This window comes from Grampus griseus (assembly GCF_964374135.1).
Source record: "Grampus griseus genome assembly, chromosome: 6".
Classification (NCBI taxonomy): domain Eukaryota; kingdom Metazoa; phylum Chordata; class Mammalia; order Artiodactyla; family Delphinidae; genus Grampus; species Grampus griseus.
Window position 1 is genome coordinate 11,947,318 of NC_139000.1, and position 26,233 is coordinate 11,973,550.

Sequence of the window (26,233 nt, forward strand, 5' to 3'; positions counted from 1 at the left end):
ATAGAGAAGATAAAATGTCCCCAAAGGGTTCAATCAAGACTAAAGTCTATCCAATCACCCTAGTAATAAAAAAAGTCTACCCTTGTACCAATTTTCAACACTGTCATTTATTTTTTACCATGTTTCTCTCCCATGATGACACTGTATTAATTTAAGGAAAAGGTTTCCAGATATAGGAGTTAACCTTCATACGCTAAAGCCTGGCCAAAGGAAATAAAAAACCATGATCAAGTCTAAGGCTAGTATAAGCTGAGGCAGGACATGTGTAAGTCATACAAAGAGACCTAATTACTCACATGGAGAAGCAGAACAGCAGCAAGAAATGACTGGCCCTGGCAATAGCCAATTTCTTCATCATACACAGAATAAGCCTGGGGGGGGGGAAAACACACGAGGTGTAAATGAAGGTAGTCACTCTTGAGTCATAGTTGCCTTATAGGAACTTGAACACGGGAACCTCGAAGATGCTACCCCACACTCCACTGTGGCATTCTGATGGGTAGTGAATGATGCAAACATTTCTCTTCAATTCCAATTTTTCTTTATTATAAATAACGCTGTCACCACGCCACTTCCTGTAGCCAAGGAGTGGTAAGGTTAAGCAAAAACCATTTTAGCATTAAAAAAAAAGTTGTCATTCCGCCTGTCTTTGCTCATGCTTTTCCCTCTTCTCTGTCTGAAAAATGTGTTCTTCACTGAGGCTCCAAACATATTCCATTCCCCCAGGATTCTCTCTCTCCTCGGTACTTCTATGGTACTTGTTACAAATGTATGGTTATTATAGCACTTACCACACTGCATTTTAAATGTCCATCTTCTCTACTAGACTGTGAACTTCTTAGAGGCTGGGGTGATGTCCTATTCAACCTAGCCAGCACCTCAACACATATAGCAGGCACTCACTAAACACTGTTATTGCTATTCATTTTTCTTTCTGGGAAAAAAAATCTTTTGGCAAAGATGCCAAAATACAATCCTTTCCACAATGCCAGTGATAACTTTTCTGATAAGAGGGATTACTCTGAAACCATTTGTGGGTTCTTTGGAATTTTCATTCGTATTTTCCTTGGCAGCAGATGATTACAACTCATCTCTTCTGAACGTTATCATTAACAGAATATTGACATCAAATAGTCCTGTGGGTTACTCTTTGGTTCTGTAGTTGTTCTTCAGAGTCTTGTTCTTATGGTTAATATTTACAGTTCTCATGTAAGTTGTGGGGGGAAAGGGGAATTCCGATAGATTCAGGACGCTATTCCCTGTTTGACAAATTTATTTCTGATGAAACTCTCTTTATTCTCCATTTTTTTCCCCAAGGTTCTTCTGTGTCCCAAGAAAGCAACTTAGAAATGGGTATATTTAAATTTCAGATCACTTAGCAAAATGTGATGCCAACGTTTATTAGATGACAAGTTAATATACACATGGGATTTTATCATTAGCTTTTGGTGAAACTATAGCTTTAAAAATATATACATATATATGTTTTACACAGCAGGCACTCACCAATCACTGTTTATGTTTTTATATATAACCATGCTTTCATAACTTCAGGTAGAATTCAATATAATCTCATTATATCCCCCATTTTGTCAAAGCTTATCTGATGAGAGGGCTACAGAACGAGAAACACATATGCTTTTCCAAAGACAAGAAGCACAGAGGGATTTAGAAATGATATTTTGTAATTTAATGAGACCACTTTCTACCTATCAAATCAGTAAAAATTAACGAGTTAATACCCATTTTGTTAAGACTGTTAAAAACTAGTAGTAATATATGCCAACACAGCTCTGTGGAATGCAGTTTGACAAAACTGATGAAGATACCAATCGACAGTCGATTAGTCAAAAAAGAATAGAGGCCTCACAGTTAGATAGAGTTGGGCTGAAATCTCACAATTGCTAATGTCTCGGTCTGGCTCTTAGGCCCAATGCTTATATTCCTTATTTGTAAGATAAGAATAATCACAGTATTTATATAATAGAGCTGATGAATTATTCTCAGTCCTCTCAAGTAAAGTGCTCAGCACATGGCTTAATCAATTATGCACTAAGATAAAAATGTACTGAATTTCTATAGGTAGAGAACGAGGGGAGCATTTTTCAGGCTCATAGAAAAGCCAGAAGGAATGCTTTATATTTCAAACATTTCCCGAAAGTTTGAAAGTACTTTCATGTACATAATACATTCGGGAAACGTTTGAAATATAAGGTTCGTGGGGGCTGTAATGAAATATGGGGAAGAAAAGGCATTTCATTAATTCATCAACATTTAATGAGCACCTTCTATAATATGGCGTGCACTGTGCAAGTGCTATAGATGCTAACATATGTAAGAAATGATTCTTGCCCTTGAGAACTTCACAGTTCAGTTGGGAAGTTTGACAAGTAAATCAACCAGAGTACAGTGAGAAGTTCAGTGTGACTGAAGCATAAAATATTTAGGGAGTAAGCCTGGATATATTATAAAATGCCTTTAATACTAAGCTAATGAATCTAGGACCAGGAAATGAACTAAGGAATTTTTATTTCATTCTGTGGGTTAGACAAAGCACTAAAGGTTTTAGTGGGTCTAGTGGAGGCCACTAAAATGATCCAATTCTAGGGTCAACACAGAGAAAATAATAAATAGGCTAGAACCCAAAGGCAGGGAGACTAATGCACTTTTTGTAAAAAAGTGCCAGCAACGTATCATAGTGGCCTGTACCAGGGCAGTGAATAGTGAGGGAAGTATGGTTTAAAGAGACATCAATCATATCAAACTGAACATGGCCAAAGGAAGGAACTAGAAAATAACAGAGAAATGATTGTATCTTCAGCAAGAAAATGGCATGGGGAAAAAAAGGAGGACTGTTTTTAATTAAAAGAGATATAACAACTAACCACAGTATGAATATTGCTGGATCCTGATTCTAACTAAATGTATAAAGACATTTAGGGAAATCTGAATATGGAGTGGCTATTGGATGGTACTGATGGATAATGATGGATGATACAGGTGGATAATGATCTTATTTTTAGAGATGTACAGTGAAGAGTTTAGGATTATGATGTCTGAGGTTTGCTTTAAGTACTTCAGGAAAATTTTTTTAAAAGGACAGATGAAGAAACTGTGGCAATATATTGATAAATATTCAATCTGGACAGGGATATATACAAATTTATTTACACTATTCAACTTTTATGTATGTTTGAAAATTTTCATCATAAAGTGTTTTTTTAAATGAACCCAGTTTTAGACCTGTTTTGTCTGATGTACTTGACAGACTTTTACATGGAGACCAACGAGCAGCTGGAAATTTAGGCCTTGAGTTAACGTAGATTTGGGAACATCTGTGCAGTGGTGATAGCTGAAGCTGTGGGAGTGGAAAGGGTCACCCATGGAGACAGTGTAGAGCTACAGGAACCAGTGACTGAACACCTAGGGGAAGGCCTCTGTTTTAGGAGCAGGCAGAGAGAGAGAAAAATCATGAGAGAATGAGCGAAGTAGTTAGAGAAGTGAGAGCTTAACCAGGAGGGTGAGAAGTCAGGAGCAGAGAGAGCTGCAATGAAGATCATCATGAGAGAGAAACAAGAGTGCAGTGGGGTCAGAAGTAAGGATGAGAGTCAGTGAGCACAGGGTTTCTTTCTGGGACATTTTGCAGGAAGGTGAGGGAGAGCTAGATTAAAAGGGTAAAAGAAATCCTACCATTTAATTTTTAATTATATCCTGTTCATTATGAATCTAAAATTGTGTTGTTACTGTTGATTTTACAAAGACTTTTCTCTCATTTTTTTGCATTCTTGAACATCAAATATAAATTACGTTTTGTAGTTATCCTTTGCATAATTTCAAAGAACCAGAATCACCATTTAAAACTGAGTCTTGGACTTCCCTCGTGGCTCAGTGCTTAAGAATCTGCCTGCCACTGCAGGGGACATGGGTTCGAGCCCTCGCCCGGGAGGATCCCACATGCCACAGAGCAACTAAGCCCATGCGTCACAACTACCGAGCCTGCGCTCTAGAACCCGCGAGCCACAACTACTGAGCGTGTGTGCCTCAACTACTTGAAGCCCGCGCGCCTAGAACCCGTGCTCTCTCATTGTGGAGAAGCCATGGCAATGAGAAGCCCACATACTGCAGCAAAGAGTGGCTCCCTCTCACCTCAACTAGAGAAAGCCCGTGCACAGCAACAAAGACCCAACACAGCCAAAAATAAAAAAAAAAAAACTGTCTTTTTTTTTTTTTCATATGAAATACCTTGCATATTTTATATAAGGAATCTTGTCCATCTCCTCCTGTGTCCTTAAAGTAGTCATGCGCTGGGAATGTCCGGTTAATATCACGAGTGATAGCACTGTCCTGGGGAGACTCCTGCGCAAACATTAGGAAAGAGAAGGTTTAGTAGTCAATTACGTCCGTACTTGTTTGGGCTTATACAACAAGGTCTTCTCATTTACATGCTTTAAAATGCTGCAGGGACATACTTACACATATGCATGCCCAGAGTTATTGTGTCTTCAGGGAAGCCAAAGCAAAAGCAAATATTAAGGGGAAAAAAAGATGAAAGAAAATCAACCCATTTCACTCTATACACCTCACGTCTATTCCACCCCTGTTGCAAGGAAGTGCAGCTGGTAACCCTTCTATTGTAAGAGGGAAAATGTGATTCAAAATAGATTGCCCCGGGCTTCCCTGGTGGCGCAGTGGTTGAGAGTCCGCCTGCCGATGCAGGGGACATGGGTTTGTGCCGCGGTCTGGGAAGATCCCACATGCCGCGGAGCAGCTGGGCCTGTGAGCCACGGCCGCTGAGCCTGCGCCTCCGAGCCTGTGCTCCGCAACGGGAGAGGCCGCAACAGTGAGAGGCCCGCATACCGCAAAAAGAGAAAAAGAAAAAAAAAATAGATTGCCCCCAGGAAAACACTCAACCTAACCTCAAAAGAAGGAGGCAAAGTGCTTCCGTTAGAATAACTGGGTACAAAAATTGCTGCTTTAATTGATCCTTTGGCACAAAACTCATGTGCCAGGTTCTCAAAGGGAAAAGAGAAATCCCTTGATTGGGGTTTGTCCTAGGGACAAATGGCATAAAAATTCACATAGTGGTCTACTCAATAGGAAACTAGACTATTAAATGCCAAGGAATTCAAACAGGCTATGGGAAAATATTCCTTGCTTTTACCAATGGAGAAAAACTGTTTCCTCTTCTACAATGAGTTACTAAAACTGAACAAATGTCAATAATGTCATAAAATATGTCAAGCATCCAGCTATTTCTAATAGCTTCCCCTTGTTAAATTTTATTTGCTCACTTGGTAAATAACTAGAACACAAAAACATGACCTTCTGTTTTAACAATGCATTGTCTTCATAGCTAAGACAATAGACTTGATTCTCCTTGGTGAGACTACATCATATTCAGCACACCATCCAAGAGCCTGATACTCCTGTTTCAAGTGAAAAATGAGTGACATTCTTTCTTGCCGGGTAATTTCTCTAGCCTTTCAGGTAATCAGGTTCCCAGGGCCATAAATATTTTACAGTTGTGGGATCTGAACTAACTTTACATTTAAAAAGATTTTTTTTACTGAATGAATTTGACATGTAACATTGTGTAAATTTAAAGTGTACAGCATGTTACTTTTGATACATGTATACCATATTGGAATATGACTGCTATAGCAATATCACATTACACAATTATAGTACATTACTGTCTATATTTATAATACTGTGCATTAGATCTCTGGCTTATTTACTACTCATTACAAGTCTGTACCCTTAAACACTAGTCTTACCGCCTCAAACTCCATCTCTGGTGAACCATCTTTAAAGCCTATCTTTCTTAACCTGTAAACTATTTAAACCTTCAAAGACATTGCCAAACTGCTTTCCAAAGAGATTGTCAGACTACTAGTTTTTAAATGCACCACTAACAGCAGTTAAGGCAGCTCAGGAACTGTGGTGATTCCTGACAGGACAAAATCCAAGGTGAGACCTAAGACTACAACAGCTATTTGTCTGGCGGCAGCTTCCAGGCTGTAGCACATGGAGAAGGAACTGAAACAGAGCTGGGGATGGGGAGTGCCTCCCTGAGCTGAGAAAAAAGAGAGCAGAATTCAGGGAGGGCAAGGTAGCTAGAATTTATAGCTCAGAGTACTGGAGAGGCAAAGCTGAACAGAAAGAGAGCTGCAGAGCTATGTAGAGGGGTCCCTATGAGTCACAGAATCAGAAAAGAAAAAATGATAAACTGGACTCCATCAAATTAAAAAATTTTAATATTCAAAAACCACTGTTAAAAACATGAAAATGTAAGCCACGACCATGAATTTATAGGATAAATTACCTATAAAATCTATCTGATAATGGAGTTGAATCCAGATATATAACTCTCAAAATAAGACAAACAACTGATTTTAAAAGGGGGGAAATGGTGGTAAAATACTGAATAGATGCTTCATAAAATAAGACATATAGATGGCAAATAAGCACATAAAAAAATTTCAACATCATTAGTTATCAGCAAAACATAAATTAAAACCACAATGAGATTCCTTTACAAGCCCACTAAATGTTAAAATTAAAAGGACCCAATATACCAAGGACTGGCAAAGGGTGAGAAACAGCTGGAACTCTCATACATTGCTGGTGGGAATGTAAAATGGTACAAATACTTTAGAAACAGTTTGGAAGTTTCTTATATATAAAGTTAGACGTACACTTCCCATACAATTCAGTGATTCCACTACTATGTATTTATCCAAGAGAAATGAAAATACAAATATATGCAAATACTTGAACTCAAATGTCCATAGCAGCTTCATTCCTAATAGCCCATACTGGAAACAATGCAGATGTGCTCCAATGGGTAAATGGATAAATAAACTGTGGTATGTGCATACAGTGATGGAATACTACTCAGCAATAAAAAGGGAAAAAACCTACTGATACACACCATAAGATATACCTCAAAAGCATTAGACTATGTGAAAGAAGACAGACACAAGAGACTATTTTCTATAATTCCATGTACATGAAATTCTAGAAAAGCAAAATCATAAGTTATATAAAGCAGATCAGTGTTTGGACGAGGCTGCAGCTAAAGGGAGAAGACTGATTTTTTTTAATTTTTTTTTTAAAGCGTTACGCGGGCCTCTCACTGCTGTGGCCTCTCCCGTTGCGGAGCACAGGCTCCGGACGCATAGGCTCAGCGGCCATGGCTCACGGGCCTAGCTGCTCCGTGGCATGTGGGATCCTCCCGGACTGGGGCACGAACCCGTGTCCCCTGCATCGGCAGGCGGACTCTCAACCACTGCACCACCAGGGAAGCCCAAGAGAAGACTGATTTTTAAGAGGTATTAGAGAACTTTCTGAAGTGATGGAATTATTAGCCACCATATCTGTGGTGGTAATTAAAACATATTGAGTTGTTCACTTAAAACTGGTGAATTTTACTGTATATAAATTACATCTAAATAAAGGTGATTTTAAAATGGAAAAACAAACAAAAGGGGATACTCATACAATTGAAAAAGAGACCCAGGATGATGCAGGTCCTTTAGATTAAGAATTCCCAGTACTAATTTAGCTATATGTACCTAAATGATGGGAACGATGTCAATCCATCTTTACCTTAAGGCCTTAGAACCAGGGGCGTAGCTTAGAGTCAGACATATCTGGGTTTGAAAGCTGGCTCATCTCTTACTTGGCTAAAAAACTTTAGGTGAGCTTCTTATCTTCTCTGGCTAATAGCATCTACCTTATAAAGTTGTAGTGAGGGTTACAATTAAATGTGTCTATAAATTATAAACATGTAAAGAGATTCCAGTATTATCTGACATGTACATAAAACACTTGATAAAAGTGAAAGTGAGCAAAGTCTCCAGCATGGCTGACAGCTGGGGCTGTCCTCTGAACACACACACTCACACATAAGCACACACCCATGCACACAAATGCACATGTGCGTGCACGCACACACACACACACATGCGCGCTGACATACAGAACACTCAACCATATGGTTCCTAGAATATGTATTATTTTTATTTTTGTATATCTTATCTTCCTATAAAGCTATTCATGTAGGGGCAGAAATTGTACTTTAGTTTTGTAACTTCCACAGAGCCTAGCACAATGCATGACACATACTCAGTGCTTGATAAATATATCGAATAAAAGTCCAAAAGCTTCCTTAAGATTGAGTGATGGCAATGCTCATGTGGTCAACAGCTCTCCCTAAACTAGAACCTCTAATGCTAATGTTTATTAATTCAAGACTCATGTGAAAGAGGCACTAAACTAAATCAGAAAAGAACCTTATTAATAATTTAAAAGACATTCCAACTAAATACCTGAAAAAACCAAGACTGCTATAATGATTGACTCATTAGTGACTTCCAAATTGTGTCATATGCAGGCAAGAGAAAATAACTGTCATGAGAAATAGAACAAAGGGGCTTCCCTGGTGGTGCAGTGGCTGGGAGTCCGCCTGCCAATGCAGGGGACACGGGTTCGTGCGCCGGTTCGGGAGGATCCCACATGCCGCAAAGCGGCTGGGCCCGTGAGCCATGGCGGCTGAGCCTGCGCGTACAAAGCCTGTGCTCCACAACGGCAGAGACCACAACAGTGAGAGGCCCCCGTACCGCCAAAAAAAAAAAAAAAAAAGAAAAGAAATAGAACAAAGACTTTGAGTCTAGCTCTAAATGCAAAATAAATCAAATCATCCTGCAATTATCAAGAGAAATGACAAGGAAAAGGAGTCTGTATCAAAAACATATGCTATATTATTGTGGGTTAACAATTTTTATTCAGCCTAGGATATGTGAATTCTCTTGAACTCAGTTTTTTTAATTTATTTATTTTTGGCCGTGCCACACGACTTGCGGGATCTTAGTTCCCCAACCAGGGATCGAACCTGGGCCCTGTAGTGAAAGTGCCGAGTCCTCCTAACCTCTGGACCACCAGGGAATTCTCTTGAACTCAGTTTTAATTTTAACCAACACATAGAATGTAAAATAGCAACACAAAGAGAAAACCACAGGCATACTGGGAATTCAGAAATCTTTATTTGAAATAAATCTGTTTCATGAACAGCTCAAACAACAACCGACCATAAATAGTCCCAGCTTCAACTGTGAAACTGCAACATGACAAAAACTTATTGCACCCCTAGAATCATTAAGAGGAAAAATAACAAACTGAACTTAACTAAAATTAAAATTTTTCTGCTTATAAAATATGCCATTAAGAAAAGAAATAGGCAAGCGTTACATATATCTCAAAAGGAACTGTATCTAGAATATATACAGAACTTAAAGAAAGAGACAATTACTAAAATGGACAAAAATTGAGCACTTTATAAAAGAAAATATACAAATGGCAAATAAGCAAATGAAAAGGTAGTTACCAGGACAATGCCAATTAAAACCACAATGAGCTAGCCAGCCAAAGTGTCTACCAAGGAGAATGATTTCTTGTGCAATGATAGGAGGGCTACCACCTGGAACATTCTGCAGAGAGTAATTCAATCAATGGAGATTTGGAAAATCAGAATGATAATTTCAAAGCACTGAAGGAAGATGACCCAAAGCAGCATTAAGTAATTTCTGAAAAGTTCTAGAACTTGAAAACAAAAAGGAGAAAGGGGACTTAAAGCACTAAAACAATGATTAAAATAAATTTCACATTGACAAAACTTTCCAGAAAAGATGAATGGACATTTTATTGATCTATATTTGTAGTTCAGCCATAAGAAATTATTCTGAAAAAGCTGTTAATTCTGTTCTTGAATTATATATCCACTGGAATATTTCCAAAAGAGAATTCAGATTTTTTTAAATGTCAGATGAATTCACTCTAGGAATTTTAAGAAACAACAATTAAAGTTCTGAAACATGCTAAGAATGATAGATTCTGGCTTAGGACAAGCATGAAGGTTAGAAAATTATATGAAGAATTGAGAGGAATATGGAAAGCTTCAAAATATTTTATGCCAGTTTTATCAGTCATATTAGACTGATGATAAAGATAACTTGAAAAAGGATATAAAATTATGAGATATATGACTTGGACATTCAAATGCACATAGAATGGGAATATAACAAAAAACTGAAAAAACTCTGTAACTGGTTAGTTCTCATCCATCTGCCATCCCTCAACCATTTGATCATGGGAGTCATCAGATAAGTAAGGGGGAAAATGCCCTTGAGATTAGGTGATTTTGAAAATTCACATGCTGAATTTTTGAAGCCTTCAAGAATGATAATAAATCGAGGAGTTCCATGTGAACCACTTGCTTAAAATATTTGGTCTTAGGAAATATGCTGAAGAACTTGGGAGTAAATCCATCTGACTCGCCAGAGGCCAAGCTGTACAAAAATGGTCCAAAAATTCTAACAATGACGAATTCAGTAAGTTCCTATCAGAATAATGACATCGTTAAATTTGAAAAGATTCTGAAAACAAATCACAGTAACGTTATGGATGATTCCTTCCTAAGAGAACACAGCAAAGAGCTTTTGTAAAATATCGACACCCACGTGCTGATAAAATTAAGATTTATACCACAATACATAGTCCTCTTATTTCTAAGGAGTTAAACATAAATGTAGCTGACATAGGGAACTTGCTAGCACAAGGCATATTGGCTGACACTATTCATGGCCAAATTGATTAAGTCAACCAAATACATCCTTTCACCAGACTATAATTAGTAAAATGGCTTAACAGAGAACAAGCTTTTACAAATGTACTTGAGGCAATCATGCAGACATAAACCTTAAAAGAACAGGGAATGGCAAAACGACTGTAAGGTGATAGGTCCTGAAAACTACTGAAGTGATGGCAGACGTAGTTCTTTTTTAATCAACTGGCTTTATGTTTTGGTTGCTTCATGTATCGTAAGAAAAACAGCTTTAATCTCCAGAAAAAAACAAAACTGCCATATGATCATGCAGTATTAACATTTTGCAAACTTTTTCTGTTAAGAGCCAGATGGCAGATACTTACTCAATTCTCCCTTTGTAGAGAAAAAGTAGCCATAGACAATATGTAAATAAACAAGCATTTCTGCATTCTAATAAAACTTTATTTTCAAAACAAGAAGCATGCTGGATTTGCTGCAGTTTGCCAAGCCCTTCTCTAAATATACAACACAATAATTTGTCACCAGCAACATGACCAGAGAGAAGATTTTTGTAATGATTTTGAATATACTGACATGTTACTACTGATTAACTTTTTATGTTTTACTTGCAGAAATTCTGTCACAAACAAGCAGCAACAACTTGAAATGTAATTTACCTTTGAACACTTTTTTTCATGTAATAATGAATCTTAAAAATGTTTGCTGCATTTTACAAAAGTCAATTCTTCAAAGTCTGTATATTTCTGTATCTGCAACGTAGTAAAGATTTAAATGAAATCCTGTAATTGTAGTGCCATATTGTCCCTTATAGTTCAAGCAGCAATACAAACAGTATACACAATTCAGAAACTAAACATACACATTGAAACATATTAGACTGGCTAAAATGAAAAGACAATACTAAATGTTGGTGAGGATATGAAACAACTGGAACTCTTAACTGTTGCTAATGGAGATATAAAATGATACATCCACTTTAGTGAATTACATGGCTGTTTCCTGTAAAGTTAAATAGGCATTTACAGAGACCCAGCAATTTCACTCCTAAGTATCACACAGGAGAAAGAAAAACGTGTCCAAAAGAAAACCAAAAATGTACAAAAATGTTAATAACCTTATTTGTAATGGCCAAAAACTAGAAACCCCAAATGTCCATTCATAAAAAAAGAGATAAACAAATTACCATCCATATAATGGAATACATACATACATTGTTGGAAATAATTTCATTAAATACCATACTCTAAAATAATAGCACTTTAAAAATTTATTCACTAAACAAATACTAAGAATTAATACCTCACACTAAAATCCAAATCTTTTTTATTTCCCCTTCCCATACTCCTGTCAAATGGGACTAGTCACTGTTCCCCAAACATAATCCCAAATTAATGATATACCTTATTGCATCTTAAAAGGAAAAATCTAACCTTTTATTTTCTTAGTATAATAACAAACCCTTTTTGTTTTCTTATTTTAATAAGACATTTTTGCTTCCTTACAATAATAATACTGGGGAAAATGAGAAAAAAAGATAATTTCACTGTAGCTAATGTTTGATAAGCATATATCTAACTTTCTATATAATTATTTTTATAAAATGAGCTTACATTGTTTTGAAAATTAATTTTACTAACTTACTAGTTTTACTAACTGTAAAATGTTGTGAGCCTTTTTTCCTGTTATCTGACAGTTATCCTACCCTAGCATTTTTAATGCACAGTAACCTGTCACATGTCTATACCATAACTTACTAGGCCAAATCTCTGACTTTGGAAGATTCAGGCTGTTCTACTCCTTTTGCTATAAACAAGGCTGTAAAGTAGAGCCATGATTCTTAAGGGGTAAGAGATTATTTCCACAATCACTCCTTTCCCCCAAAGGCCCAGTGTAACTCTTGTGTTTGGATTTTGACTTACAATGCCAATTTGTCCTCCAGAAAAGTTGTACCAATTTATATCCCACACTGGTAGCACCCTCACAGCAGCTGCCCTGCTGTTTTGGAATAGTCACTTACGTACTTGTCCCGGCCTCCTTCTAGTCTGTATATAACTAAGAATTGTACCTAAAGTTGCAAAGAACTACACATAAAGTTTACTGACTCCATCCCATTCTAATTCCAATGCATTGTTTGCTGAACCCACATGCTGACAGATGTAAAAAAAAACAAAAAACAAAAAAAACAGCACTATCATGCATATATTTCCTTTTCCTGCCAGTTGCCATGGCCTAGAAGCAATAACACCCAGTAGCAATGAGCACACCTAGTGCCAGGATCTTGGTTTCTAATACCATTTACTAATAAAAGGAACCAGGCTCCTTATGGAAATGGCTGATTCTAGTGCTGGGGCAGGAAATATACAAGATGATCCTGGAACACCTAGAATTGCCAAAGAGTAAGGAAGAACTCCCCCCCTGACTCACACCACAAAGAAAACAAACCCACAACAATGGGAACATGTCAAAGGGAAACATGAGCCAGAGTTCCCAGTAGCCAAAGCTGGAACAATGTAAGCAACAAAATTAATGAAGTATTACTGGATTATAATCTAAAGTATAAAATAAATATCCATGAATCTATACTTATATAAACAACCAAATAAGTAAATAAATGGGGGGAAAAGAGACAAATCTCCCATGAAGAAGAATTCCAAATAATTTATGAAAACACCCTGCCCTGGGACTTCCCTACTGGTCCAGTGGTTAAGACTCCGTGCTTCTACCACAGGGGGCCACAGGTTCGACCCCTGGCCGAGGAACTAAGATCCTGCATGCCATGCGGCACAGCCAGAAAAGAAACACACACAAAAAAACCACCCTGCCCTTATGGAGGGAGCCCACTCCTGTGTGCGCTGTGCACAGTGTCTTCCTTCTGAAGAGTACAGTATGGTAAGGGGAAAAAAAGAGTAACGACAATGGAGAAATCTGACAAACATGACCATAGCCAGATGATCAACGTCCACACTAATAGTGACAAGTCATGTTGATGGTACATACCCTTGATATGAGGTAATGAAAATGGGAGTTTACCTTTGTGTTATTTTTCCCCTAAACTCATAACCTTATGAGAAAAACATCACACAAATTCCAAATGAGGGACATTCTATAAAATACCTGACCAGTATTCCTTAAAGCTGCCAAAGTCATCAAAAACAAAGAAAGTCTAAGAAACTGAAACACAGTCAAGAGGAGCCTAAGGAGACAGAAGGACTAAATATAACGAAGTATCCTGGATGGGATCTGGAAGAGAAAAAGGACATTAAGAATAAACAAAGGATATCTAAATAAAACATGGACTTCAGTTGATAATAATACATCAGTATTGGCTCACTAATTGAAACAAACATATCCTACTAAGATTTGCACTTATTAGGCACTCAATAAAATGGTGGACTAAATTTGTGGAATAAAACTGGTGAATGCTGTGGGTACAAGCTCAACAGTAATAAAAAGGAGGCTCTGTTGATGTAACTGATTTCTAGATGATTTCTTTCTTGTCCCCAATTCTTATGCTCTTTTTAGTGTATGTAAGAAAGCAATAGTGACGTTTTGTTACTTTCTTAAATTGTAAGGCTTGTCTAAAATAATCTGTGCAAAGAAAAATCTAAGGAAATAACATTTGTGCTGTTTCCTTCTCCCATCTTGGTTTTGAAAGTCGTCCATTAGGTCAAATCACAGTGGTACCACATTCTGTAATTTTTCTGGATGACTATTTTTATACCTTACTGTGAGAATTGGCTCTCTGAGTAACTTCTCAGGATTAACAAGGTACTGGGAACTGACGGAAACCCTCTGAATACACACCCTTTGTAAACTCAAGTTGAAAAATAGAAAGCTAAGAATGGCAGGAAGAAAAAGAAAGTACCCAAACAAAGAAAATGCAGTGGAAGGTTGCCATGAGAAATAACCAGCATAGAGAAGATTATTTCCAAAGTAGCTTGTTGCCTAAAGAAAAAGATCTTCTTAAGACTATCCAAAATGTTATAAATGCTTTGTTAAAAGCCATCATCTAATACTTACGAAAACAAAACAAATACCACCAAAATTCCACTCAAATCCATCATGCTATATCCTCTCTTTACAATATGTTTCACAGAAATAAAGTAATTTTTTGGTTACATTTTGCTCTTTAAAAGCCAGCTACAGATTGTCAGAAGTGATTTTAAAGACTCAGTTTTTTAAATTCCCTAAGAAAAAAACTCAAAAGAAGGAAAATGAAATTGAAGGAATAGTATACTATAAAATTAATAAATAAGGACTAAAAACCTTCTGGAGGTAAAATCATTTTTCTTAATTAAACGTAACTCCTGTCATTTGTAATTTAACTTCATGTGTTTTGGAAGTAGCAGAATTGCTTAAGTGCAAAGGTTAAGAATAAGACTTCTAAGCCTATGAAAACAGATGTTCTTGTGTTTGGGCAAGATCAAAATGGGCCTACAAAAACCTGCAAAATCTGGAAATTTCATTTCAATGGGTCATGTTAAATCTAATAGCATTTCTATTAGCACCATTTTAACAGAGTCAAAAAAGGTGATTAAGAAAAACAGTTAACAATTATTTTAGTTAACAATTATTTTGTCGCTTAAAAAATAGCTCTGTCTTTTAAAATCAAATACTGTAGCCATCTTAAGGAATGCCTCACAGGAATTCTGACAAAATAAAAAGAAGGTATGTAAGGTATTCTTAGCCTGAGATTTAATAAACAGATTTAAGGTTTACCATAAATTCTCTGACACTGACTGCAAAGTTTTGTGTGTTATTTTTCTAAGAAGAACATTCTTAGATTTTAACAGATTCACTAGAATGTGAAGCTTCATAAGGGCAGAGATTTCTGTTTTGTTCACATGCATCTCCAGCACCTAGAAGAGTACCTGACAAATGGTAGGAACTCAATAAATATTTTCTGAATAAATGAATTCTCAGGGGATGTATGATACATGTAAGGTTCAGAGCCACTTACTTCCTATTGACAAACTCACCTTTACAGACTTAAAAATAATTATTTAAGCCATAATAACTAGAGCGAACAAGGATCTGTACTCATTGTTCTAAGCACCTTATATATGGATATATCATATAGCTCTACCTGTGTTAACAACAACCCCCTGAGGTGGGCTCTATTATGTCCCCCATTTGGCAAAAGAGGAAAGAAGTTAAATCACCTGGCAAGCAAAGTGAGGAGCTGGGACTGGAACCCAACTGGTTCAGCTTTCTAGTTCACGTTCTTAACCCAAATAAACATACTATAAAAGTGAAGAAATTCTCTTATCAGTAGTGAATGGCATTTATAATTCCTAATATATGAAAAAATGCTTTTGTCTTCTAGACTCTTACAAATAAAATCAACATGATACAGACTTTGAAAATGTGCTTCCTCCTTTTACTCATATGAAGGCTATTCAGTGTTTATGAAAAAGCAGAAATCGCTAAAGCTCTAATTACACAGAGAAATATATGATACTCTTAAACATAAAAACAAAGTGAAAAAAGTCTCAACATGTGGCCCTTTTGTAAATTATTCAAAGAAAAGGCATTTTCCCTAACTGCTAGGTGGCCTCCAACATGTATCTTATTTCAGGTTTTAAAATAAAATATGTAATATTTTAAATTATTATGGTTTTATTCTTTGATTAGGGTTGACCACTTGATAGATGTATTGTTAGACTACAATATCCTGGCCTCTCAAAGAACCGCCTTCATGAAACTGTGCTACTGGCATGTTTTGAGACACTATTTAAAAAAAATTGCCATAGAAATCTTGTATCTCGTGGTGGTGAGGACACCTCCTACCACATTACTCAGTGTCCTTATCAGAAATTCTGTTTCTTCTAAAGAAATATGGCTATTTTTTCCCCCATGGACAATGATTAAATGTCCATTTTTGTTTTGGCCTCCAGAACCCTCACAACCAAATTTGCAGCCCAATCTTAAACAATACAGGTCATGGCCTGTATATCTGTGTATTATCTTCCTGTTCTATCTCTATTTTCCAAATCTCTTTCTTATTTACATTTTCCTACTTTTCTGAATTGTAAATATTCTAATAAGGTACCTCAATACCTTAGTAATGAAGTACAGTGTATTTGTATAAAACAAATTAAAGCCCTTCAATAGCATTTCATAGTTCAATCAACAAGAATTCTAGAAATAAGTATCTGATTGATGGGCTCATTTAACACTGACAGCGCAAAAACATTTTTACCTTAAATTCAGATTTCAAGAACATAAAAATGTATAGTCATGCAAACATAATTTTACTTGTCCCTATGTAACTAGCACCACTGATCTTCAAATCAGTTTTCTTTCAACTTGCAGTGCTGTTATTCTATACCAATGCAATAGCAGGAATTTTAGTATAAACTGGATTTGTGGGTAGATATTACTTTGTAAATTTATCCTGGTGATTTGCTCTTATAGGCAAAAATCGTAATTCTAGTAAAACTGCCATTGAATAACATTTAATAAAAGATTTTAAAAGCTCGACCAATGGGAGACAAGAAACTAATCTTTAATATTTAAATAAATGAAACACTGTATTCAGCAATTACTACTGTATTCAGTAATTAATGTTTTAAAATTTCCATTCCAAACACATCAAACACAGAACAAACTGTAACTAAATTTCCATAAACATGGAAGTAACTGAAGGCACTGCAGAATCTGGCTACAACTATGTGAAGACTGGAGCTGGACTTCTGACAAAGAATAGAGAAGACGGATTTTAGGTGCTCTACCGAGGTCACACGATGTAATAGAACACAATGTGATAGTTAGAACACTGACTCTAGGGTCAGGCAGTTCTGTGTCTGAAAACTGCCTCCCCTACTTCTAATTGTATGACCTTGGATAAGTCACTTAACTGGTGTGAGCCTTAATATCCCTGGTCTGAGCCTTAATATCCCTATCTGTAAAATTTATGCAATGGTCACTGCCCTGAAGAGTTTATGAGAAGCAAATTAAATACTGCATGGAAGGCAGGTAGCATAAGGCCTTGCCATCAGTGACCGCTCTTTCCCATCAGACTTGAGATTTATGATGTTGGCCTATTTCCAACCTTGGGAGAGAAGCCAAAGGGCAAAATGTGTACTTGGCAGATTTTCCCATATTTGAAACTTAGTGAACTACTGTGAGGGATCTGCAATTTTAGAGAGTATCCAATTCAGAAATCCATTGTACCAATTTATTTTAACCAAATAAAACTATAAAGATAAATCAGGTAGCAGAAAAGCTGACACAAAATATAAATGGTACAATGACTGTTTTTTAAAACCTATGAACTGTGCTAACCAAAACATTCTAGGAGCTCAGAATGAAATATCTTTGCTGATTATCTTAAAAAAAAAAATCATTTCTCAGAGGCAAAAATCCATTTGGGTTTCTCTATTATCACTGACTCATTTAGTAAAGACCTCTGCTATTTCAAGACAATCAATTAACTATACCAACACCCAATGCTACTAATCCTTCTTTACTCTTTTTTCCCTTCCAGTAAGAAAACAACTTGCCCCAAACATGCACAACAAAAAGACAACTATATTCTATAATCAATGAACTGCCAAAGAATCTTTTATTGCAGAAAGCAGACTCCAAAAGCAGCCTCCAGAAACGTTTGCCAAATAAGCGCCGCTAACTTTAAAACATTTAGCATGGTTATCAGCTGAACAGTTATATACTTATGTTGAGTCTATATACACAATGTAATAGAAAATTAAATGGCTTCTTCAGAAAACACAGCTTTTTAATAAAATAAGGTACGGCTATCACATTGTTTCAATCCAAATATGGCATTATAGTGCCATTCTAAAAATAAATCGAAGTCCCATGTGATATGCAGCCTTTTAGCTATGTTCATTTCCTTTTAGGGCTCAAGTTTCCCACAGGAAAATTATTCAATGTTTGGCAAAACTGTCCCAAATCATGTATAGATAAGGCACAACTGCTAACTACACCGTCAATCTTTTCCTGCTTTGCTATTGTTGATTCTCATTCACAGTACTCCATCATGGAGAGGTCCAAGAAGCAGGAAGTACTCAAGAATTTTTATCTGACCAAAGTGAAACAAAAAATGTCATTTTGAGTAAAAAGGTGTTGAGAAGGTAATTTATGAGTCATCTAAATTAGAAGACCCAAAATTATTACATACAAAGTCATATTCCAAATATGTTTCTGATAACTGTGATGAATTCCAAATACTTATTTCAATTGTATTATTTACATTACTGAGCAAAACTACATATCAAATACCCTTATAAAATCTTCTCAAAATCACCCACTCTCATAATACAACACACACACACACACACACACACACACACACACACACACACAAAATCAAGACCCATTCCCCAAGCGATATTTTTTTTTAATCTTTTTTTTTTTTTTTTTTTTTGCGGTACTCTGGCCTCTCACTGTTGTGGCCTCTCCCGTTGCAGAGCACAGGCTCCGGACGCGCAGGCTCAGCAGCCATGGTTCACGGGCCCAGCCGCTCCGTGGCATGTGGGATCTTCCCGGACCGGGGCACGAACCCGTATCCCCTGCATCGGCAGGCGGACTCCCAACCACTGCGCCACCAGGGAAGCCCCCCAAGCTATATTTTTATATAACCAAATCAATCAAATTATGATTTCTAAGAAAATGTTTATGAATGTTTCAGAATGCTTAGCAAATATTCAGTTTTTCTTTAAAAAGCTAGTTTCTTCTGAAAATAACAAGTCTTAAGTCAAAGGTTTAAGTATGCCTGTTAAGTAGCAAAAATACAAAGCAGCTGTAAAATGACTAGTTATATTGAAATGACTTTAAGCTCTATAGTTCTCTTTTATATAGTTAACAAAATAATCTATATGAGAAGCTGTGTTTGAATGCTATTAGTCACAAACATCTCCATCAGTGAACTGCTGAACTGTATTTAGAATTCTGTAAGAGGTCTGCATTCATAAACATATTCACAGACTATAGGTATATGACCTAGGCTTCAATGTTTATTTTAATTATATCTATTTATATAGCTTTCAGGCAAAAATGATATTTCCTAGAGCCCCAATATATAAGAAAATCATGTTTAAGATTTTAATTTTCCTACCAAAGAGCTAATCTTAAGAAACAATTATCAAGAAACAATTATTTAAAGATTTAAAAGTTATCTTATTCTATCATTAATGTATAAAGCTATATAATTAGTTAGATCTTTCTCTATTAACCTAAAAACTTAACGGCACATAGGTATCATACCAACCAAGGTCTATTAGTATCTATGTGGTAATGGCTTATTAGATAGGTAGTAAGAGCCAACCTGGAATTAAACTCTTTTTATGTTTTTGTATTTAAAATTCCTGGGTAATAGCAACTTTAAAAGGTACTGGATAAGCAATGATCTTCAATTTTATTTAAGCAAAAACTTCACCCTCGGGGCTTCCCTGCGCATCCGTCTGCCGATGCAGGGGACACGGGTTCGTGCCCCGGTCCGGGAAGATCCCACATGCCGTAGAGCAGCTGGGTCCGTAAGCCATGGCCGCTGGGCCTGCGCGTCCGGAGCCTGTGCTCCACAACGGGAGAGGCCACAACAGTGAGAGGCCCGCGTACCGCAAAAAAAACAAAACAACCTCACCCTCCAATCTCACTAGCAGTACAAATAATATAAATACCAATGAAGGCATTCTAGAACCACGCATTTCATGTATTTTTACTTCCCCTTTCTGAGGTGACTGCCACTGATCAAGAAAACTTTCTAACTAATTAAGATTTTTCAAATCTTAATTTGTTTGGTTGAAAGTACCAATGGAAAGACTATTTATTTTATTTCATCCACATCAAAATCTGAACACTTGTTTCTTTTTTTCTGAACCTGCTGGCAACGCACATTTTCTAAGCACTTGACCAATCAAGTGACTGAAAGGCTGAACAATCCTTTGGACTTATTTTGGTGTCATGATTGAGTCTAAGGGAGGTCTAAGGCCGGGATTCTAGTCCCAGTTCTGCAACTAATTTACTTTGTCACTACTCTGGGTCTCCCTTTCCCCATTTGAGAAAGGAAGAGTCTAGACTGAACTCTAAGGGATCTTCCAGCTCTGTCACTTTAGGATTTTATATTTATGTTATTCACCTACTCAAAAACCTTAAGTCCATCTACAATTCCTAATTAGAGTCAAATCCCTTAGCCTTTTATTCCAGATCAGGTAGCCCCAATTTATCTTTCTGACCTTACTCCATTACACCTCAAATTGAAACCTCTGGTTCATCCATATTGCCCTATTCACAAGGAAGCTAACAGCACCTGCTAACGTGTACTGAATGCTTACTGCAGACCAAGCAACTGTGCTAAGAGCTTTACATGCAATAGCTCATTAATTAAGCCTTACAATACTTGTATGAGATAGTACTATTAGTTAAGGCAACAGAAACTAAGAGGGATAATGCACCTTGTCCTAGGTCTCACAGCTAGTAAGTGTCAGGGCTAGGATTCAAAACTAGGTCTGCCTGCCTCTCAAGCACATACTTTTTATCACTACATATTACATGGATAAAGTATATAAATGGCCCATCTTCACTGAGGCCTTCGAAGCTTAAAACACCCTTTGTCACAGTTTTACTTTTTTCCTAATATAACTCATTTTTAAGGTTCAATTAAAGTGATACCTCTTTACCACTTCAGTCCCAAATTTCCTTTCCATCTCTAACCTATTAAAGCTTACTGTAACCCCCAATGACTAAATATATGTATCTTAATGTCTGAGAATTGTATAGGACTAATAAAGTACATCTAAATATATGTATCTTAGTGTCTGAGAATTGTATAGGACTAATCCTCCTGTGGAACATACAATAAAAGCAGGACAAAATACATGAAACATCAGTAACATGATGGAGTAAGCCATCAAGGCAGAACTTTAGGTTTATGATCCCCGAGAGAAAGAGGCTCACCAAGCCCCTCCACGTTCACCCAGGGCCTTTCCTCTGAGGGTATTTACATCAGGCACTGGAAGTTACTGGGAGATTCTGACTCTGTGTGACAAGGAAATAACAGCAACAGTCTTCTACTGAGCTTCTATGATGCCACCATGCACAATTCTATATACTTAAGATGTGACAGTATCACATTTTCACAATAATCGTAACAAGGGGGTAAAATCCCATTTTACAGAGTGGAAAACCAAGGGCCAGAGATTCCAAAATCCATGCTCTTTTCACTATCTTCTTTTTTTATCTCAGAAAAACAGTGATCTAAGAGTATAAAGTAAATACAGTAACAATGTAAAGAGTTTTACATTAATGCAACATGCATCTGATCTTGAATTGACTCCTATAATATCAGAGTCATCTTCGCTTAAAGATTAGTATCCTTCTGAAGTTCTGACAGATTAAATTATCTAATCAACTGTCAGAACTAGGATCTAAATTTTGTTTTATTTCCTGCGCTCGGTAGGCTACACATGTATCTTTAGTACAATGACTGCTAACTATACATGATGTTAACATAATCTAAGTAGGAATGCTTTTAATTCCTACAAATATCATGTCATGAAGGAGAATTTTTTTAAATGAAAAAGGCTTTTAAGTCAGATTCTGCTCCCCAGGGGCCAATGAAGACAGAGACCCTCAAATGGATTTTTTTTTTTTTTTTTTTTGGTCTAGCTATAAATAAACAGCTTTGGCAGTGAGGGTTTCCCCCGTCTTTCTGGAAGAATTTTCAAAAATATATCATGCTATTTAATGCTGTAACTTTTGCTTTCTCCCCAAAATACTGTCTTGCTAATTCAATTCAACAAATGTTTATTGAAAGCTAAGAGGCACAATTTAAAGTTTTACTTTGAAAAGACTCTTTCATATTTTATTCAAAGCCAATACAATCTTTTTGTAACACTCCAATAAAGCATTAAGTGACTACAATCAAGGCAATTTATCATAAAGACATACTTTTTAATTTGCTAAAGGCTTCTCATGTCATAGATTGTTTGATAATTGTAGGTCACTTTATTAGGGTCTTTTGTCTGTTGGCCCTTTGGGTTCCTTTAATCCTGTCCAGCTGAATATTTTATGCCAATCTCATTCAACGGGTGGGAGGAGACAGGACTACAGAAATCTTACTCTACCCAGAGCTCAGCCAACCTCATACACTGCCTTCTAAGGAAATCTAACACACATTTCCTTACCTATGACTACCACACAGTAATCTGCATGCCTCTTGTGATCTCAGAATGCCAGATCTTACATTATAGATACTTGTATACCAGTACACACATACTCATCATATACATAGATACATACACACATTTGTTTTCATGTATTCCTTCCCATGATGTCAAAGAAGATGCTTTCTAATATCTGCTGTCTTCTCTTGGTAAAAAACAAAATTAAAAAAATCCAGAAAGATTCAAACATACTTATGAGGCATAGTAGTAGTAGACTAGGAATCAAAAAGGTCTTACAGCCTCAAAACTCAGCTTCCACAATTGTCAAAGAGGGATAACATCCCTTTTGCCTGTTTTCCTAGGAGGATGAAATGAGATGATAAATAGGAAATTGCTCTGTACAAGGCCATAGGTAAATACAGTGTGCTATCACGCCCTCATGTTCTACTTCAGTAATATGTTCTAAACCTACACTTCCTGGTTTCCTTCTATCAATGTTAAAATTTATCTGCCTTTATCTGAACGTGGTCTATGCTTTCCATAAAAAATAATACACCTACGCAGTTGTAAAGGTCAAACCATACGAAGCGTACAAAGAAAAACAGCAGACCCCTTATACCTCCCACCCTATTCCCTGCTGCCCAAAGGGCAACAATTTTCATCTTTTTTAGCTGTTTGTGTTTCCTTCCTAGTTCTGAACAAAATGCATAAATTGCTACTTTCTGGCTTTTCTTTTTTTTTTTTTTTTTTTAAGACTTTCTTGTATGGGAGATGATACTGTAGCTCTATTACAGTCCCAACCCCACCTACCCTCCACACATACTTCCCCCTTCCCCTCATCATGACTCTCAACATAATTTTGCTACAATTTTTGGCTAAATCTGTATTTCTCATAACTGAATCACAGAGTATATCATGATTAGATTTCCTTCTTTCATCTTCTATTTTTTCTGAAGTTACTAATTGCAAATTTTTTTCTTTCCCTCAGTGTTCTATGTATCTACATTTGTAAGATGGGTAAATATTTTGAGACCTCACATATCTCAAAATGGGTTTTATCCTCACATTTGAATGAAAGTTTGACTGGGCATAAAATTCTAGGTTAAAAATCACTTCTGGGACTTCCCTGTTGGCACAGTGGTTAGGAATCTGCCTGCCAATGCAGGGGAAAAGGGTTCGAGCCCTGGTCCGGGAAGATCCCACATGCCGCGGAGCAACTAAGCCCGTGCACCACAACTACTGAGGCTGTGCTCTAGAGCCTGCGTGCCACAACTACTGAGCCCGTGTGCCACAACTACTGAGCCCGCATGCCACAACTACTGAAGCCCACACGCCTAGAGCCTGTGCTCCAAAACAAGAGAAGCCCCTGCTCGCCACTAGAGAAAGCCCGTGCACAGTAACAAAGACCCAACGCGGCCAATAATAAATAAATAAAATTTTAATAAAAAAATCACTTCTTAAGTTTGAATTTATTCCCAATTATCTTCTTGCTTCGTTGTGGTAGAAAGTACAATGCTATTCAGATCTCTGTACTTAGGATGCTTCTACTATCCCATCCCTATTCCAGACCAAGAAGCTTTTAGGTTTTTCTTTATCTCCAGTGTCCTGAAATTTTATGATTTGCCATCACAAAGTCTTTTTATTACACTAAGCTGATTGGTCCTTTTCATTATGGAAACTCATATCCTTCAGTTCCATAAACTTCTCTTGTGATATCTGAGAATTTCTCCATTCTTTTTCTCTATTCTGTTTCTGAAAATCATGTTATTCAGACATTGGGCCTCCTTGATCACGCCTCTAATTGTCTTGCTTTTTACCTCCTTTATTGTCTTTTGTTTCACTATCTGCTCTACCTCAATTTTATCTTCCAACTTTTCTAATTTTTAAAAATGTCTGATTATATTTTTAATCTCAAAAGCTTTCTTGTTCTCTGTTTTTTTTTTTTTTTATGGCATCCTTTTTTCCTTAATGGATGCAAAATCTTCTCTGAAAATATTAGTTACAAATACTGGGTTTTTTTTTTGAAGTTTTCTTCTATGACTTGTTTCTGTTCCCTCTGATTTGTTTTGGGCTCTGTGCATTCATAATACATTTTCTCAAGTCTATTCATAAGACTTTCTCTGGTTAACTGTTGATATTAAAAGATAAGGAACAAAAAACTAATTGGAAGCTCTATATGCATGGGTAGGATTCGCTGACTGATGGGCATCAACTTAACGTGACTGGGCAGGGACTGTCGGAACTGAGAGCCCTTAGATACTGGCCCCCAGACTAGACTCCTCTTATCTCCTGCTTAGAAGGTTTAAGGCTAAGAGCATTCTGGGAGTGTAGTGGGAAAGGGAAACTGATTATTTAATAAGCAGACTTTCTCTTGATACTCTTGTTTTCAACAAGGTGTCTCAGTCCCATTCTCAGCTATGCCTGGCATCCAGAACGCCTGTGGTTCAAACTCCAAAGAGTAAGTCTCCCATCTTCTGCTGGGATGGTGAAAAACCAGTGGTCTGCTAGGGCTAACTTGGATGGGGATCAAGGTGGTGTACAGTGGAGGAGTGTGGGGGTGGGGGGATGAGTGACGGTATCTAAACGTGCCTTCAATAAACTTTCTAACAATTCTTCAGTTTTCAGCTTCATACTACTCTCTGCCTGAGAGGCATATCAGAAGTCTAATTCCCACATATTTACTGGGTTTACTGGCAGATCCTCTCTGCCCCTCCCCCAAATTCAGCTTTGTCAATTCTGCTGAGTCAGTTACCACTTGTCCACTGGGTTTCCATAACCCCAAATTTTGTTAGCTTCATTCATCTGCCATCAGCTCTGCTCTTCTCTTTGTCCATATGTATTATACTTTTGTCATTCTTTATAGTGGAGTTAACAGAAATAAATATGCATACTAAATCTGCTATATTTAGTAGGAAGTCTGTCACATATTTTCCAAGTATGGGAGTTAGTTGATATATTGACAAAAGTGTCTTAATCTCTCTAAGCCTAAGTTTCCTCACCTGTAAAACAGAGTTATAAAAAAAATTTAAAAACTGCCTGATAGGTTTCCGTGAGAATTATGTGAGGTAAGAATGTAGGCTCTGAAGTCAGAAAGACCTGGGTTTGAATCCCAGATCTTCCACTTATTAACTGTTTGTCTCTGGCAACTCAATCTCAGTTTTCTCATCTTTTTAATGGGGTTAATAATAGTCACTAGCTCATAGAGCATCAGAAGGATTAAACAGGACAAAGTTTATAAAATTCTTCTGAAACATAACAAGCCTCAGTTAACATTTATATCATTGCCCATAATGCTTTCTACACCTAAAATTACACACACAAGAACAAACACCTCATAACAGCCTATTTAAGTCTTATTCAGGACTTGGCTGAGTGAAGGCAAACTCCCACTCCTCTGCAAAAGCAACAAGATATAATAGGAATGGATGATAGATTAGGAAGTAGGAAGTCTGGGTATTATCATAAATGGCAGTGTGGCCAC

The 26,233-nt window shown here is 36.9% G+C and overlaps 1 protein-coding gene across 1 annotated transcript in view; it reads right to left on the reverse strand.

The window, feature by feature from the left end:
- RABGAP1 (RAB GTPase activating protein 1) overlaps positions 1-26,233 on the reverse strand; it is a 146,000-nt gene that overhangs the window by 28,060 nt on the left and 91,707 nt on the right. Inside the window, exons 14-15 of the mRNA XM_082656281.1 lie at positions 4,243-4,356; positions 297-371 (exon numbers count right to left, since the gene is read on the reverse strand). Of these exons, the coding sequence (XP_082512407.1) occupies positions 297-371; positions 4,243-4,356 (189 nt within the window). The remainder of the gene's footprint in view (positions 1-296; positions 372-4,242; positions 4,357-26,233) is intronic.